Consider the following 17,138-nt stretch of genomic DNA (forward strand, 5'->3'; position numbering starts at 1 on the left):
CCACCGATGTACTCCTTCCTCCTATATATACCTACGTACCCCCAAACGATCAGATACGGAGCCAAAACCCTAATTCCACCGCCGCAACTTTCTGTATCCACGAGATCCCATCTTGGGGCTTGTTCCAGAGCTCCGCCGGAGGGGGCATCGATCATGGAGGGCTTCTACATCAACACCATAGCCTCTCCGATGAAGTGTGAGTAGTTCACAACAGACCTACGGGTCCATAGTTATTAGCTAGATGGCTTCTTCTCTCTTTTTGGATCTCAATACAATGTTCTCCCCCTCTCTTGTGGAGAACTATTCGATGTAATCTTCTTTTTGCGGTGTGTTTGTTGAGATCGATGAATTGTGGGTTTATGATCAAGTCTATCTATGAATAATATTTGAATCTTCTCTGAATTATTTTATGTATGATTGGTTATCTTTGCAAGTCTCTTCGAATTATCAGTTTGGTTTGGCCTAATAGATTGATCTTTCTTGCAATGGGAGAAGTGCTTAGCTTTGGGTTCAATCGTGCGGTGTCCTTTCCCAGTGACAGTAGGGGCAGCAAGGCACGTATTGTATTGTTGCCATCGAGGATAACAAGATGGGGTTTTCATCATATTGCATGAGTCTATCCCTCTACATCATGTCATATTGCTTAAGGCGTTACTCTATTTTTAACTTAATACTCTAGATGCATGCTGGATAACGGTCGATGAGTGGAGTAATAGTAGTAGATGCAGGCAGGAGTCGGTCTACTTGTCTCGGATGTGATGCCTATATACATGATCATACCTAGATATTCTCATAACTATGCTCAATTCTGTCAATTGCTCAATAGTAATTTGTTCACCCACCGTAGAATACTTATGCTCCCAAGAGAAGCCACTAGTGAAACCTATGGCCCCCGGGCCTATCTTTATCATATTAGTCTCCTACTACTTAGTTATTTCCTTTGCTTTTTTCCTTTGCCTTTATTTTACCTTGCATCTTTATCACAAAAATACCAAAAATATTATCTTTATCATATCTATCAGATCTCACTCTCGTAAGTGGCCGTGTAGGGATTGACAACCCCTATACGCATTGGTTACGAGGATTTATTTGTTTTGTGCAGGTACGAGGGACTCGCGCGTAGCCTCCTACTGGATTGATACCTTGGTTCTCAAAAATCGAGGGAAATACTTACGCTACTTTGCTGCATCATCCCTTCCTCTTCGGGGAAAACTAACGCAGTGCTCAAGAGGTAGCACTGGTGCGGCAAGAAGACATCACAAAAGGTGGACCACGGTATGGTCATCCACAACACACTTGCACTTGAGAGATTACTTGTAGTTGATCAAGAAGGTCCAACAAGAATCAATGTCATTTATGTGCCAAAATTGACAGTGATGGGCTACTCGTCTGACAAATACTCCAAACTTGTTATTGGATCCACACCCGTTCAGGTACAACAGCCGCCTTCTACCTCTCGTTCTACAAATTAACATTATTTCCAATTTTGAAGATGTTTGTTCATTTGTCATTCAGAAAATGATTCCGACAAGCTTGACCCCGAAACTGCGCACAGTGAAGGTCTTGGCACTAGAATCTATCGGGCCCGACCTGGAGCAAGTTGTCAGTTTCCTGAGATGCTTTCCGTGCCTGGAGAAGCTATATATCGAGGTGATGTTCCTTTCCTGTTAAATGTTAACCATAAGGGAGTTCAATTTGTGACACCTTTTTCCAAGTTTACAATGACAATGTACTACAATTTCTCAAGGTTCTTTTGGAGGATTTCAGTACATACATGCCCCCCCCCATATTGGTTGCTTGATCCATATGGTTATATTCAATAAGCATTTCTCCTTTGGATTCATCTGTACTAGTTTTCTTAGGGAACTTCTCATCCACTCCAACCTCTTGTGAAGAAGGCTACATTTTTCTAGAATGTAATCAAATGCCCAAGTTAATCATGTCAGATCGAAGATGGCATGTTAGTGCATTTTACAAATCCTGCAAACCAAATAGCTAGTCCTATAGTAATGTTCAAAACTGCATGTAGGCACTAACACATTTTCTTCTTTTGCAAATAAGATTAGGCCCAGTGATGGATAATGTGATACAATATAACAATCACGTCGAATGCCTAGATCTGCATCTCTCAGAAATTACTTTGAACTCCTACCGAGGGACCTTACCGGAGATTATATTCGTCAGGTTTTTTGTTCTTAGAGCAAGGGTGCTAAAGGAAATGAGGTTTACCCTACATTTATTTCGCAAAAATGAATGGTTTGTTGATCAGCGTCGGCGCGTGCGGCAGAATGGAGTAGGCTCCAAAAATGCTGAATTTCATTTTGGAACTTCAGATGACAGAGTAATCGGAAGTCATCAGGTCAACCCCATACATGATTTCTCAGTGGCTGACCCCTTTGCAAAAATTGTGAGGTTTCGAAGCCAGACTTAGAAGCGGTGATATTAGTTTGAACCTCTCTGATATCCATGTTCAACGCATCAGCACGAGCATTTGCAGCTGATGAGCTGAATTTCATTTCTAATATCAATTTGAACCTTGTAATCTTTGAATTTGAGCCATATAACTTTGGAATTTGAACCTTGTAACATTTCGAGGTTTTGTGGTACAATCATTGAAATGGCATCGTATGAGACTCGTATATTGCTAGCACTATTTTGACCTAAATATGCAATGGTCTTAGATTTTATTAACCATTCTTGAATCAGTTTACCTTGTCGATCTCAGAGCACACGATCTGTATAGCTAACTCGACTGCGATCTTCGACAATATTGCACACAGTTGAGCGCAGAATTAATTATCGCACTCGAGTTTCCATCATCACCCTTCTGTGTAACTTTGACCACGCCTGGGGTGCGGTATTGTCAAGCATGCACTGGATTCAGGAATCCTCCGCTATGAATGATGCGACAAGACGTGACGATTACAGGCCGGACGGCCCCTATTTATTACAGCGGCCATTTAACCCTTGTGTCTCTTCAACCTTTCGATCGCGCCCCACCGTTGCAAGAAGCACACCCACCACGAGAAGTTCTTAGAGGGTATCCTGCGCGGCTCCAATGGCGCTCCGAGCGGCTGCCGACGACGAGCAGCAGTTCACCATGCGTGCCGTGGTGGACACCCACAAAAGGTTCATGGACCTCTCGGTGGTGTACACCAACGACCCGGTCTGGGTGGAGCACTCCATCCACATCATGGAGTTGTTGCTTGCCGCGGAGAAATACAAGGTGGTCGGGTTTGACCTCGAGTACACCTGCACTCGTGCCGGGTCTCGTCCCAAGGTCGCCGTCGCCCAGATATGCGTGCGCCACCACGTCCTCGTCTACCACTACTGCCTAGCCACAAGGCCTTGCGAGCGTTTTACCAGGTTTGTTAACAACCCTCACTACATGTTTGCTACGGTGGACATCACCAACGATGTAAAGGCGCTTGAGAATTCGGGCATCGCCTACCAAAATCTTGTCGACATCTAGGGCCAATACAAGATCTGGGGCAACAAGGAGCATGAGAAGGACTCACTGGTTCACCTCGCCGAGGCCATCATCGACCCCTACTACAGAGACATGAAGGATTCGTGCAACAAGGACAAGCGTGCCTGGCACTCGGCCTGGATGGAGAAACTCGACAAAGCTCACGTCGTGTACGCGGCCAAGGAGGCATACACGAGCTACGACATGTATAGGCGGATCGTTGACATGAGGAAGTCTCTCCTTTCCCAAAACGGCCAGGGATCCAGCCGGAAGCAGAGCAATGGCAAGCGTCGTCGCAACAATAAGTAGATGATTAGATCCTCGTTTCTCCTACTTTAGTATGCATGTAATTGCTTTCTTTGATGTGTGGAAATGTTATGTGTGTAGTCACTTGTGTAATTGTATGCTTAATTTGGTTATGCAATGCTGTCTTTTTAAGTATATATGTTGATGCTGTAGACAGAGCATAGATGTTGTGCGGACAAAGAAAATCACATCGCACACGGACTAAACAATGGAACCCGCCGGTGATGTTTTCATCAATCACTCACAATTGTATACCAGCAATCGTTTGCTCACCACACACACGGCTTGTTAGCAGTAATCGTCCGTGTTGTTATCGTTCTTCGCACACATCTCCGATTACATACCTGATTGCCTCGTATCACACACATCTTGTTCATTTGAACCGTTTATGTTCTCATGCCTCAACGCAAACAGTTCATCCGAGTGAACCGCATGCCGTATATCGCCTTGATCTGGCTGACCATTTCTTTTGTGTTGACTAATCACAAATAGTTCGTCCGAGTGAACCATATGATGTGTATCGCACAGGCCTTCATCTGGCTTCCTGTTTATTTTGTTCCTCCTCATCGCAAACAGTTCATTGAACTGAACCGTATGCCCTTCATCGCACACGCAAATAAAACCTGAACCGTATTTGATGCATCCTTCATCGCAAATGTTTTATACATTTCTGACGGTTTTCATACAACACCGTTTGCGATTATTGCATCGCACACAGTTTCTCGAAGGGTCTCTGATCGTAGTGTCCCGTTAGCAGCATCCTGCAGTAGTGATCTCTTCGCCGAACTAGTGCACCTATATAATTTGCCATTGTATTGGGTGTGTTGGGGACACAAGAGATTTCTTGTACTTGGTTGTAGGGTTGTTTGAGAGAGTCCATCTTCATCCTACACCTCCCACGGATTGATAAACCTTAGGTCATCCACTTGAGGGAAAATTGCTACTGTCCTACAAAACTCTGCGCTTGGAGGCCTAACACGAGTCTATAAGAATAAAGTTGCGTAGTAGCCATCACTCCTGTCGCAAACACTCGCCCTCGCCATGAAATTGGCGAGCTCCTCTTTCATGCCAGGAATTTCACCCGTTTCCAGCTCCTACTCGACGAGTCGGACGGACTAGACTTCCAAAATGCAATCTGGAACTCGCTCAGATCGACGGTGTCCTCGTTAGTGCCCTCCTCCCTTCGCATCAGCAAGATGCTCATCTTCTTCCACTCACACAAACTCTTGCTCGAGAAACTCTCACAGCCACCTTACTCTTCCATTTTGGTGGACATGCACCCGATTTCCGCGTTCGTTGCTTGACTGTAGCGGTTTTCGCTTTTGATGCCGCATCCACTCCCGTCGCAACTCTTCTTGCGGCATGCTCGCCAATCTCCTCACGACACTACTACACCAACATCTCCGACAAGCACCCATCCTTCAGTCGTGCCTCGCCTCAATAAAGAAACAACTATCATGACGGCATTCTTGGCGCCGCCCTCTGTATATGCATATATACTTGTACTTTGATCTCCGTCCATCTATTCTCTAGTCTTTAGGGTTTTAGTCTTGAACGTGACGGTCTCCCTCTACATCTATATATTGGCACTGGATGCCTGTGAATATATGCCTGTTGTATCCTATCATCTCTCTACACACAAGACATGGTCAGCATTGCCACTGCCACCGAGATAGGCCGAAGCAATGGAGTACAATCAAACGGATCGACAACCACGATCCGTCGGACGAAAAAACCATAAGTGATGGTCATATCGTCCATGGTAACCACACCATGACAGAGATATGAGCGATATAGATATCAAGATTTTGACATCGAGAACACGTATCTAAAAAGATAAAACAAAAAAAATTCTGAAAAAGTAATTGAATTACTCTTTCCATCCCAAAATGTGTCTTTGACTTTATTACGACATTGTACTAAAATTAAAGTTAGTACAAAATTGAGACATGTATTTTGGGTTCCTACTTGACAACTTGACGGGTCATCAACGTTTTTGTTTTCCTTGTCGACTAGGCCTCGTGTTCTCTCGCCGGCGGCTTGGTTGGATATCCATCCGTCCGCTGCCCACGTAGACGTCGGAGCACCAGCATGGCGAGAGAGACAGCGGGCCGTCTGAATTCGCAGCCCCTGGTACCGGCAGATCACCAGGAAGGAAAGACGAGAAGAAATGAAACCGCGTGCCTGCCCACCTGGACGCTTCCTGCCTGCCCACTGTACGTTACTTAACCCGGGACGTGTTTCCCAACCCGCCCAAAAAAACAAAAACTTACCGGAACGTGTCAGGGACGACGCGCCTGGCGCCGCGGTCACGCAATCCAAGATACGCATGGCCTGCGCGTGGTGACTTGTCGAGAGTCACCAAATCCACGCTGCCCGCTGCCCCGATCCCCCATCCTCATCGCATAAAAACTGGTGCGACCCGCACCTGCTGCCAGCCAGCCAGCCTTCACCGTTCGAAAAGCTTCCCCAAGGAATACCACCTCGCCGCGATTCCCCGCACCCACCCAATTCCCCGAGCCCCGCCGTCGCGCGATCGACCGGCCATGTCCGGCTACCCCTACGGCGGCGCCGCAGGAGGAGGAGGAGGCTACGGGGCCCCTCCGCCCTACGGCTCCTCCCCCGCCCCCTCGGCCCCGCCCTACGGCGACAAGCCCCCCAAGGAAGGCAAGGCCTCCTCCCCCTACTACGCCTCCCCGCCCCAGACCTACGGCGCCAGCGGCGGCGGAGGCGGCTACGGGGCCCCGCCCTCGTCCCAGCCCCAGTCCTACGGGGGCGGTTACGGGGCCCCGCCCTCCTCCCAGCCCCAGTCCTACGGCGGCGGCGGCTACGGGGCCCCGCCCGCCGGCCAGCCCCAGTCCTACGGCGGCGGCGGAGGCTACGGTGCTCCGCCCGCGGGCCAGTCCTACGGCGCCCCGCCTCCCTCGTCGGCGCCCTACGGGGCCCCGCCCCCCGCGGCAGCGCCGTATGGGGCCGCTGGCGGCTACGGGAGCCCGTTCGCCGCGCTCGTGCCGTCGGCGTTCCCGCCGGGGACGGACCCCAACGTGGTGGCCTGCTTCCAGGCCGCCGACCGCGACGGCAGCGGGACCATCGACGACAAGGAGCTGCAGTCCGCGCTCTCCGGCTACAACCAGAGCTTCAGCCTCCGCACCGTCCACCTCCTCATGTACCTCTTCACCAACACCAACGTCCGCAGGATCGGTAATCACACTCCCCTCTACGCGCATCCTTCTTCCATTCTAGCACCCCCTCCGCTTTCCGTGTAGCTGCGATCTTGCGACTATTATTGTTTTTTTTTTCCTGTGGAGAAAGATTTCGGTACAACAGTGCACAACTTGGGCTCGTCTGGTATTTCAGTCTGTGAGCATGTGCCCTGCTGTTTGATACAGTTTGATCAAATAATGAGGCTCCTTCTGGGAAATCAATGATTGAGTTTATCACAAGGAAAACCACAATCATTTCCTTCCCTTAAGAAAAAAGAGAGCTGCATTTCCTAATACAAGTTCCTGTGAAATGTGAATTCTCTACATGCTATTTGAGACAGTAAATTCCCTATATCCTGTTTAACCTTGTTCATCATGGGAATGCTATTTTATGGTGATATAAGGGCACAACACTACACTCTAGGCAACAAGCTATCATGTGGCATCAAAAGGCTGGTCTTGTATGCAAGATAGAATGAGCACTTCTTGTTCATAAATTCGATATGTATTTTGTGTGATAGCCGATGTTCTAGTTGTAACACTAACAAGTTTGCAGTCACTGCTTTGGCCTTTACTCAAACTCTTAACGTATACATATATTCATAATAGTTTATAGACTACTAGATTTGAAAATATTTTCTCCGTGGCTATGGTGTTTAGACTTCACCAGCATGCATATGAAGAATAAAATACTATTAAGAATCATTACCAGATGATACTTATATCCGATGACACTTGAAATAGTATGAGCTACTGCATATTATGCTGCCAGTAGTAAAAAAAATGGATGTTGATTAAAAAGGACCAGTAGGAATCCCTGAGAAAAATATATATTATGTATAACATCTAAGTGAAAGTTTAATTTATCTTGGGATGCCTTTCAAGTTAGACCTGTGCAAATGTTGTCCTACCCGTCAAGCCTTTTTTTTCTGTTTGCGATGAAACTCCGATGTGTCGGCAATTTATTGCAGGATGGATCCACTTGGTATGTAAGTCAACTGGGGTTTAGAGTTGACCTAACTTTGGCACAGTTTGAATTTGTGGCCTGATGCTCTCCCTTTACGCTTGATTTTGGTAGCAAGTTTTTTTAGATTCCTGTTGAGTTAGAAAAATCTTATCTCGTGTTTTTTTTCTTTGGGTGTTTTCCTTTTCTGTGTGGAGCTTCCACAATTACTTCTTAACTACTTGATCGATCTGAACTCTAATATCAGTACCGTCTTTCACATTCCAGTAGTAGAATTGATCTGATTTTTTTGGGCTGAAACTTCGAATTCAGCATTGTCCATCTATTTCAGCTCTTTCTCGTTGACCTCTCTCAGTTTTTAATTTGTGCCTCTGATTCTTGCAGGGCCCAAGGAGTTTACTTCTGTTTTTTACAGTCTTCAGAATTGGAGGGTGAGTGGCTATGGCTTCAAGTTTTCTTTACTTATTTGTGCGGACTAATCAGCTGATCTAATGAAATACTTACTAACCATGCCTGTCCATTTCCTATTGTTTTTGTGCAGTCCATATTCGAGAGGTTTGACCGTGACCGAAGTGGTAAAATTGATGCATCGGAGCTGCGTGATGCTCTTCTCAGTCTGGGTTATTCAGTTTCTCCAACTGTGCTAGACTTGCTCGTGTCTAAATTCGACAAGACTGGGGGCATGACCAAAGCAGTTGAATATGATAACTTTATTGAGTAAGATTACTCTCCTTCAATTTAATTTGGCTAATTATTCCAGATAAACAGTACAAGCTTTTATAATATCCAATCTCTGATAACATCTAGGGACTTCAACTTTATTTGTTCATATAATGGTGGAATCACATATCTCTATGGTGCAATTATTAGTCAATTGTCTGTAACTTGCTGGCACTTCTATTATGTCATGAACTCAAATTGTTGAGTTGGTTTCTTCTGTTTTATGAATTAAAGATGCGCCCAACTGTTCTGAAGCTTCAAAAATGAAAAAAATGGCTGTCCATCTGTTGGGCTCTATTTCTGCTTGGTTTTGTGAAATACATTTTGATAAGTTCAGTTTGGTTTATAACAGTCCTAACTCTTTTGTTTGTTTGTTTGTTTGTTTGTCTATGCAGGTGTTGCCTTACAGTCAAGGTATTTCCCATCATCATTGTATATACTACACAAACAAACACATTAATGTTCTGTACTTCACCGCACTAATTGGTTTCATACTTCTGTAGGGTCTGACTGAGAAGTTCAAGGAGAAGGACACAGCTTATTCCGGGTCTGCAACTTTCAGTTACGAGGCATTCATGTTGACTGTGCTCCCTTTCATCATTGCATGATGACTCCGCAGTTCAATACAAAGACTGAGCTTTGAGTGTGTTGTTCCATGTGTCGAAACGTTTTTCCATCGGAGGTGTAGTTTGTCTGAATTCGAGTGATGTTGCTGCGTTCCTGATAAGGTGATACCCTGGAGACTGGAAACTGCCTATGGATGGTTTGGAACTCTGAAAATGCTGCCGCATATGCTTGCTCTCTTTCTTCGCTGAAAGTTGTCATTTTCAGTGAGATTGGGTTCTGATCATATTTTATTTCCCTTTGATGAGGCTTAGTTCAAAATTTGTTTACACCAATCAAACCTAAATTAACCTGAAATTGTTTTATTATTTTTGCTAGCATATTACTGCTAAAATCGTAGACAAAAAAAAGTCTTACACTGCATTCAAATGCAAATAAATCCAAATGCAGCAATAGGATTCTCAAGCCGGAGTTGACTTCCAAACAAATGCAGCACCAAAAAGCAATCTTGCAGGGCACACTTGCACTACAAATGAATTCAAGAAAATTAGCAGAGCCAAAATAGCAAATGCAACCTGGATCCATCCTGAAATCACCCTCCAGCTATATGTCATCAGGGCCGTTGGCGAGCGGCTTGTAACCATTCGGACTTCCAGAGATCTCACCCGATTTAACCGGAATGCACTTCAAGATAGCTCCAATAATCAAGCTGATGGATCCAAGACCCACGCTCACCAACCAGAATTGCCAGCTGAGTGGAACAGTACTTGCAAAAGTGCCCAGAAACTCGATGATCACCACCTGGAATACCACCGTCACGCTTATTACCCCGAGGAAGACCCAATTGCCAATGAGACCGCGGAAAATGTTGATCTTCTCCATTTCCCTGCTGTTCACTTCGTTGAATACCTAGCACAACATCGTCGAAAGTACATTGACATTAGTTCGCCAGTTTCGAACAAGGATGTAAATGACTACAAGGTGTTTCACAATGCATCACTCACCTGGCAAAACACAAAGGAGTTGAATATAAGCGTGTTGAGAACGGTCTTGGAATCTGGGCCCTTGATGTTCAGAAGATTTTCCCCGGCGAACATGAGAACGCCAAGCACAACCAGCTGGTATATACTTTGCCCAATGATGTTTCTCCACATGACCTTGGTGATGAAGCTTTCCCCTCGCCCAGTAGGCGGCCTCTTCATCATTTCATCATTTGGAGGCTCAGTTGCCAGAGCTAAAGCCCCTAATGTGTCCATAATCATGTTCACCCACAGCAGCTGCACAGCAGTGAGAGGAGCACTCCCTGCGATGTAAGAATGAGAACATGAATACCATGAGCCATTCGATGAAGAAAAAACCAAGATGTCAAATGAATACATCAATAATGTCTGTCACACCTGTGATGCACGCTGAGACAAAGTTGATCACCAAAGCAACAATGTTCACGGTCAACTGAAACTGCACGAACTTCTGGATGTTTATGTAAACCGCACGACCCCACCTTGCGACGTTTATTATAGTTGTGAAGTTGTCGTCAAGTACTATGACATCAGCACTCTCCTTCGCAACCTGCACAAAATCGAAGATAGTGTCACCAATGTTCATGGAAAAATGAAATGATGATGGATTTGTTAGACGTTTATTTCTGTCGTGAGAGCAAAATATTACTCCAACCACAGATGACGAAAGAGAATTATAGGTTACGTAAATAAATAGGTTGTCATTGCCAACGGCCATTCTGTTATCTTACTTCTGTCAGAATCAATATCAAAATATATTCAGCGTAAGCATCTAACTTTGCAATTTTCTACTGATGCTATACTATATGATCAAAACTGCATAAGAAAATAGTACCTCTGTGCCTGCAATGCCCATAGCAAGCCCAATATCTGCTTCGTGTAATGCAGGAGCATCATTTGTACCATCACCTGTCACAGCAACCACCTCTTGGAACATACCTCTCAAGTTTGTCACGAGCAAATGTTTGTCCAATGGTAACGAACGGGCCATGACCTGCCAAAGGTTGATGAGATGTTAATCTTTCAAGGTTTTTAGTGCACTTAATAGAATAAGAAAGACGAAATAAACCTGAATCTTAGGTATCAAGTCCCTCATTTCTTCTGGGCTTTTGTTACGAAAATCTGGTCCTTCTATTGCTATGCCATCATCAGTCAATATGCCACATTCTTTGGCAATAGCTTTAGCTGTATTGATATTATCACCAGTCACCATTCTCACAATGATGCCAGCAGTTATGCAGCTCTGAACAGCTTCCTTCACTCCAGGGCGCACAGGATCCTTAATGCCAAATATGATTATCAGAGTAAAACCATTAGGAGGGCTATCTGCATTCTCATCAAATTCATCCACATCCTTAAATGCTAAGCACAATGTCCTTAAAGCATCTGAAGCAAATGAGTTGATAGTATCCGTGATGTTCTTTCTCCGATCGTCTGATAAGGGAATAACATCTCCATCTTGATCAATCACTTTGTCACACATCTCAACAATAATTTCTGATGCACCTTTGCAAAACCAACGGTGTCCCCCACCAGGTAAAGAAACCAATACTGCCATCTTCTTCTTGACCGAATTGAAAGGCTCAACCTTAACCTTGGTGCAGCTCCTATCCTCAGCATCACGATATCCTTGCAAGCTCAAGCCATATTCAAATATTGCTATTTCTGTTGGAGTGCCCAAAACAGTTTGTTTATCATCATTTCCTTTGACAACCTCTGCACTAGTGTTCTCAAAAATGCCCTGCAAAAGTAGGCTCCATGCGCTTGAAGAAATCGCAGAATTCAGTTCTTCCAAACTACTGTTACTTGTAACCGACTTTGAAACCTCGGCTATCCAGATTTTGTCAACCACCATATGGTTAGTAGTCAAAGTTCCTGTCTTGTCTGTGCATATGGTACCAGCAGATCCCATTGTTTCACATGCTGCAAGGTGTCTAACAAGCGCTTTGTCATTCATTAGCTTCTTCATTGCAAATGCAAGGCTCAAAGTAACAGCCAACGGCAACCCTTCGGGAACAGCAACAACAATAATAGTGACCGCTGTTGCAAAGTAGTTCACTATAGTCAAGGCATCAGTTGAATACCAGTTGGACAAACCAACTGTCAAACCTTTGTCAATAAGGAATCTAGTCATCAGGACTACAAATGTTAATGTGGCAAATACCAGGCCAATCTTTCCTATGATGGTCGCAACTCCATTTAGCTTAACCTGCAATGGTGTCTCATCCTCTCCTCCCTCACTCAAAGTGCTCATCAGCCTTCCCCATTCAGTGCGCATACCGACAGCTGTTACTATCATCTTAGCAGAACCATCTTGCACTTTAGTTCCTGCCAATATGAATGGTTTATCTTGAGAAGTATACACTGGCTCACTCTCACCTGATAAGCTGGATTCATCAATCAGAAGGGAGTACCCATGTATAAACAGTCCATCAGCAGGCACTTGGTCCCCAATTGATAAATGCACAATATCACCAACTACCAAGTCAAATATCGAGATCTTCTGTCGACCGCCATCTCTGGTTACATGGATAAATATGTTTTTCTTTTCATTATCTAGCTCCTTAAACTGGAGCGATTGCTTATAGTCACTGGCAGCAGTAACCATCACAACTAAGAGAATGCTGAGTATTATCCCCAAGCCATCATACATGCCCTTGGGCCAACCTTCAGATGCCAGGCCAACTACAACAGATAACAAAGCACATACCATCAGAATGATAAGAGTCGTGTCTTGCAATGCATCCCAAACAAACATCCAGAAACTTCTTGAAGGCTTTTCAGCGTAGCGATTGACACCATATATGCTTTGTCTTGTATCCAAGTCAGTAGCACATACACCACGGTCGAATGTTGTGCGAACTTTTTTGGATATCCCATCTACCCCACCATGCATCTTTAAAGCTTTCAAGTCATGCTTGCTTGTTATTGATGCCAGTTCTTCGGGATTGATGGAAAACCCAGCTTTGATTATATAATCTGTTAGCTGGTACTCATTCTTCTTGGCGCCTTGAGCATAGAAAGGTACACAAGTCAAGTAGAGTTACTGGTGCAACACAAGGAACGATAACATAAAAGGTTATCAGGTAGATTTATACCACCAATGAAAGTGATTGCAGCCTGCTGCACATAGAGGGCAACCCGAATTTTTTCCTGGAAAAGAGAACACGAACAAGGGAAACGTTTTTACATACAAAAGTTAGGTTATTTTCTTGCAATGGCAAGATACAATCACAAAGTGTAGAAGAAAGCAGATAAACTGATTGACTGAATGTGAGCCTGCAATTTTCCTGTCAACATTGTGAAAAAATGGTTTAAGTTCACCTGTTAAACAAAGGAGTTACATCCACATCAAGACTATTTGCCAAGACAAATAATCGCGAAGCATCTGGGTTTGAAAAAGAATGCCAAGCATCTCGAAGAAGAATTAGACAACCAAAGTAGTTGGCAGGCTGATTGGCATAAGAAATGAACTTCTTTCAAGACTTGATGGTCTCTAAGAAAAAGTAGCCCGCCAAAAGATTCAGTAATCTCTGCCTAAATTATTCTCCATCTCTGGGAAGTGGAAACCAAGCCGCCTATTGACTAGAAAGATTCCCAACTTTGTAGTTACATGGTTTAGAATGCATGTGCCTATTGTCAAAAGGCAGTCCAGATCCAGCATAGGAGTGCATGACACACAGGCCCTCCACCTTTATGATTGTACATGTTTAAATTATATCAACCAACCATCCTTTCATTCATATGTCTTAATCAAGTATCCATCGTCAGCTAATTTCAAATAGCTCTCCTCTAGCAACCACCTAGTGCATGATAATATGGTCAAAACATAAGAACGCCATTCCTTTGACTTTGATGATGATGAATGGTTTTAGATGGTCTTTGTTCAAGACGTTGATGTTGTTCTTTCTGTCTTGATGTTTTACTTCCCGGTGTTTACCGGCCTAGTACATACTACCCCTGTTCCTAAGTATACAATGGTGGCATATGAATACAGATGCCCCATGACAAAAAGTAGTTTGAGACATTTACATTTATTTTTTCTCTCCAATGCAAGCTATCATTAGTAGGTCTCATTAAGAAATAGAAAATAAAGACTTTAGTACACATGCATCTCTACTTTTCACTCTAACCTTTTCAGCTTTTGACCCCGGACCACACTTTTTCTCTCCAAGCACCCGCCTTCTGGAGAGGATCCCGCTTCCCTATCCGAACCTACTTTACTCATATCTGATCCTACATGGCATGCGAGGCATCACCATAAGGCTATGCATTGTACATGCCCTAAGACGCTTTTGCAGTTTCACGGAGGCATGGAGTCATTTAGCTTGTCGTGCTTCCCTCGTAGTACTCCTTTCCCAAATACACCCTCTTGAATATTTTATTCGTTGCCCATCCAGGTATGGTGTTTACAAGTTTAAAAACTGCAAACCAGCTAGGGTGGGGTTGGTTATGGAGCGATGTATGAACTCAGGACATGATGCTAGATTCTCAAAGCAAAAAAGAAAAGAAAACAGTGAAGCCGGTGTAAATGCTGGATAAGATAGGATGTGCTCTTCAATTCGGTGCTTGCACGAGATGGTGACAAGAAGGGAAGAGGGCCCTCATCGACAGGAGATGGCGATGAGGCTCGCCTTTTGGACTCCTCCAGGCTGCTTCGCGGAAACTTCGTGGAGGGAGGGAGGGACGGTCGCCATCAGCTTGGCCGCCCAGGGAAGGGAGATCATTGGGCGGTCCCTCCGCCCTCTCCTCCTCCTCCATGGCCGGACTAGGGGGTCAAGTCAACACGACACGGACGCATGGTGCCCACCAGGCCACCACCAAACAGGCTTGCCATAACCGCAGGATCTCTCTCTCTCTCTAAGTCTTCGTTTGCGACAGAGTCAATGGTGCGTTGCAGTACGGAAATGCAGATTAAACTATTAGTAATTTTGGAAAGCGATCTGATGGCAAGAAACAAGAATGGATCGCAGGCAGCAATCGATCAGGCAACTGTTCTTGGGCCATTCCCATAGATAGATAAATACTTTGAAGAAACTGTAGTGCAGAAAACAACCGATCGGTCACCGAGATTTGAAACGGTGGAAAGAAATAGGAGTAGTAAGAGATGTTGAGATGCAGGGGAGAGATGATGCGTGGTTCAAGCCGCAAGCAAGCAAGTCATACTGCCAGGTTATGGGACAAAGTGAAGCGAGCAGTCGTCGTACCTGGACGGAGCGGCGCTTGGCGTGGTCCTGGTGACGCTGGTCGAGGTCGGGCACGTGGCGGAAGCGGCGGCGGCGGTTCTTGACGACGAGACTCCCGACGGCGGAGCGCCACCGCCGCTGCGCCTCCTCGGAGGGGTTCTTGGCCGGCAGGTCGAAGTTGTCCAGCAGGTACTGCTCCATGGCTGCACCTGCACGCGCTCACTCGGCCGGAGCGGAGCGAGATAGGGAGGGCTGGCGGATGGGGCGGGTGTTCGTGAGCACCACCACTTGCCCCTGCCTCCGCCGCGATGGGTTCGAGGAGTACTGCTAATATACTAAAGAAACAAAGGAGCGAATGGCAGGTCTGCCGCCCTTGTTTATTCACACTCGGATCGCAGATTCAGGGAGGAAGGATATGAAAGATTTGAAAAACCCTGACCTGCTCGTTTACATTTCTTTTATACTTGGGTTGGGTGGCTATTTCTATTTCTATGGAGAAAATGGAGGGACGAACATGGGGGCGGCGATCGCCGCCTTTATGTCTTTCCTTATTACTTCGGCCTCTTCTGTTACTTTCTCCCCCTTTTGAAAGCCAAGGCGTTTGGGTCCCCATCGCCCATTTGTACGGCAGATGGTTCGTTCCACTTGCGTGGCCACGCCGAATCAAACCCGGGTTGCCCACTAGTGGTTCAACTTCTGTTCAAATAACTTTCAAAAAAAAACTTCTGTTCAAATATATGGGTGGCTCCCGCTGCAGGGAGGAAAAATCAGTCGCCTCCCAAACCGTCGGATGTGACGGATGTTAGTACTCCCTCCGTAAACTAATATAAGAGCGTATTAGTTTACAGAGGGAGTATTACTTATCCGCGCCTTCGATCACGTAAAGCAGCGATGTTTATCTCATCTTGCCGCTCGCAACATTCCTCGCATCACCTCTCGTCCAGCTCACAACATTCGTCGCCGTCTCGCGGCACCGCCGCTCTCGTTGCAGCATCATTTTGGTTCCCGCTCGCAATAGTCGCACAGGCATCGCGGCAAGCCACCGCCGCTCGCAGCATTGTCGGGCACCGTAACAACACTGCTCGCGGGACACTTGCAGCAACACCAAGATATCCTTGAAGCACCACTGTCTGGCATAGCTCACTCTCACAGCACCGTCATCCGATGAGTCCATACTCGCAGCAACAACCACTCTGCCCCACTATTCTTTACAGCAACTCGCATTGTTGCGAAGAGCGGCAAGTAATACACGCGTTGTTGTGAACGTCGAGATCAGTGTACAAAGGGCACTGGTTCTAGTGGGCTAAAGACTCACCGGCTTGCACAATTTGCATCATCACTCGCGGCATCAGCCACGATGGCCATCATCCTTGTAGCATCGATGGGCTCATGGTGGGGCCACTTCCCCGGCTTGCATCATCCATCATCGTCGATCACAACATCAACTAGGCGGCCATCGGGGGTGGGGGGCTCGCATCAGTCCATGGGCATCGCCATGGTGAGCTTTTCGTAGGGAAAGGTAGGGACAGAGAGGAAGAGGCTTACGGGAAAGAGCAACTCGTGTGAGGAAGGTGGCAGTTGGAAGGAAGGAGAAGATATTTAGAGCAGGTCAATTTGAATGAAAAAGACCGACTGATATAATGGGATGCAAGGTGGGCAACATGTAGGGATCATGGCGTAGATTAAAAAACCCAAATCGATGACCAA

At 45.7% G+C, this 17,138-nt stretch overlaps 2 protein-coding genes across 2 annotated transcripts; one reads left to right on the forward strand and one right to left on the reverse strand.

The window, feature by feature from the left end:
- Positions 1 to 6,170: 6,170 nt before the first annotated feature.
- Positions 6,171 to 9,507, forward strand: LOC119300851 (calcium-binding protein CBP-like). Its single transcript, XM_037577738.1, has 5 exons — positions 6,171 to 6,976; positions 8,327 to 8,373; positions 8,484 to 8,659; positions 9,058 to 9,076; positions 9,166 to 9,507. The coding sequence occupies exons 1-5, from the start codon at positions 6,322 to 6,324 to the stop codon at positions 9,268 to 9,270; spliced, it is 1,002 nt and encodes a 333-aa protein (XP_037433635.1). The 5' UTR covers positions 6,171 to 6,321; the 3' UTR covers positions 9,271 to 9,507.
- A 65-nt stretch (positions 9,508 to 9,572) lies between these two features.
- Positions 9,573 to 15,973, reverse strand: LOC119300849 (probable calcium-transporting ATPase 8, plasma membrane-type). The gene is made up of 7 exons (XM_037577737.1): positions 15,453 to 15,973; positions 13,344 to 13,398; positions 11,315 to 13,254; positions 11,081 to 11,239; positions 10,624 to 10,795; positions 10,231 to 10,529; positions 9,573 to 10,135 (listed from the first exon to the last, which is right to left on the reverse strand). The coding sequence occupies exons 1-7, from the start codon at positions 15,630 to 15,632 to the stop codon at positions 9,830 to 9,832; spliced, it is 3,111 nt and encodes a 1,036-aa protein (XP_037433634.1). The 5' UTR covers positions 15,633 to 15,973; the 3' UTR covers positions 9,573 to 9,829.
- Between the last annotated feature and the right edge of the window lie 1,165 nt (positions 15,974 to 17,138).

Source organism: Triticum dicoccoides, chromosome 5A, assembly GCF_002162155.2.
Source record: "Triticum dicoccoides isolate Atlit2015 ecotype Zavitan chromosome 5A, WEW_v2.0, whole genome shotgun sequence".
Lineage (NCBI taxonomy): Eukaryota > Viridiplantae > Streptophyta > Magnoliopsida > Poales > Poaceae > Triticum > Triticum dicoccoides.

Coding starts and splice junctions, on each gene's coding strand:
- LOC119300849 (XM_037577737.1), bottom strand. CDS start 15,632: ATGGAGCAGTACCTGCTGGACAACTTCGACCTGCCGGCCAAGAACCCC. Junction 10,796..11,080: donor TGGGCATTGCAGGCACAGAG/GTACTATTTTCT, acceptor GATTTTGTGCAG/GTTGCGAAGGAGAGTGCTGA. Junction 10,530..10,623: donor TGTCTCAGCGTGCATCACAG/GTGTGACAGACA, acceptor CTTACATCGCAG/GGAGTGCTCCTCTCACTGCT.
- LOC119300851 (XM_037577738.1), top strand. CDS start 6,322: ATGTCCGGCTACCCCTACGGCGGCGCCGCAGGAGGAGGAGGAGGCTAC. Junction 6,977..8,326: donor CACCAACGTCCGCAGGATCG/GTAATCACACTC, acceptor TGATTCTTGCAG/GGCCCAAGGAGTTTACTTCT. Junction 8,374..8,483: donor ACAGTCTTCAGAATTGGAGG/GTGAGTGGCTAT, acceptor GTTTTTGTGCAG/TCCATATTCGAGAGGTTTGA.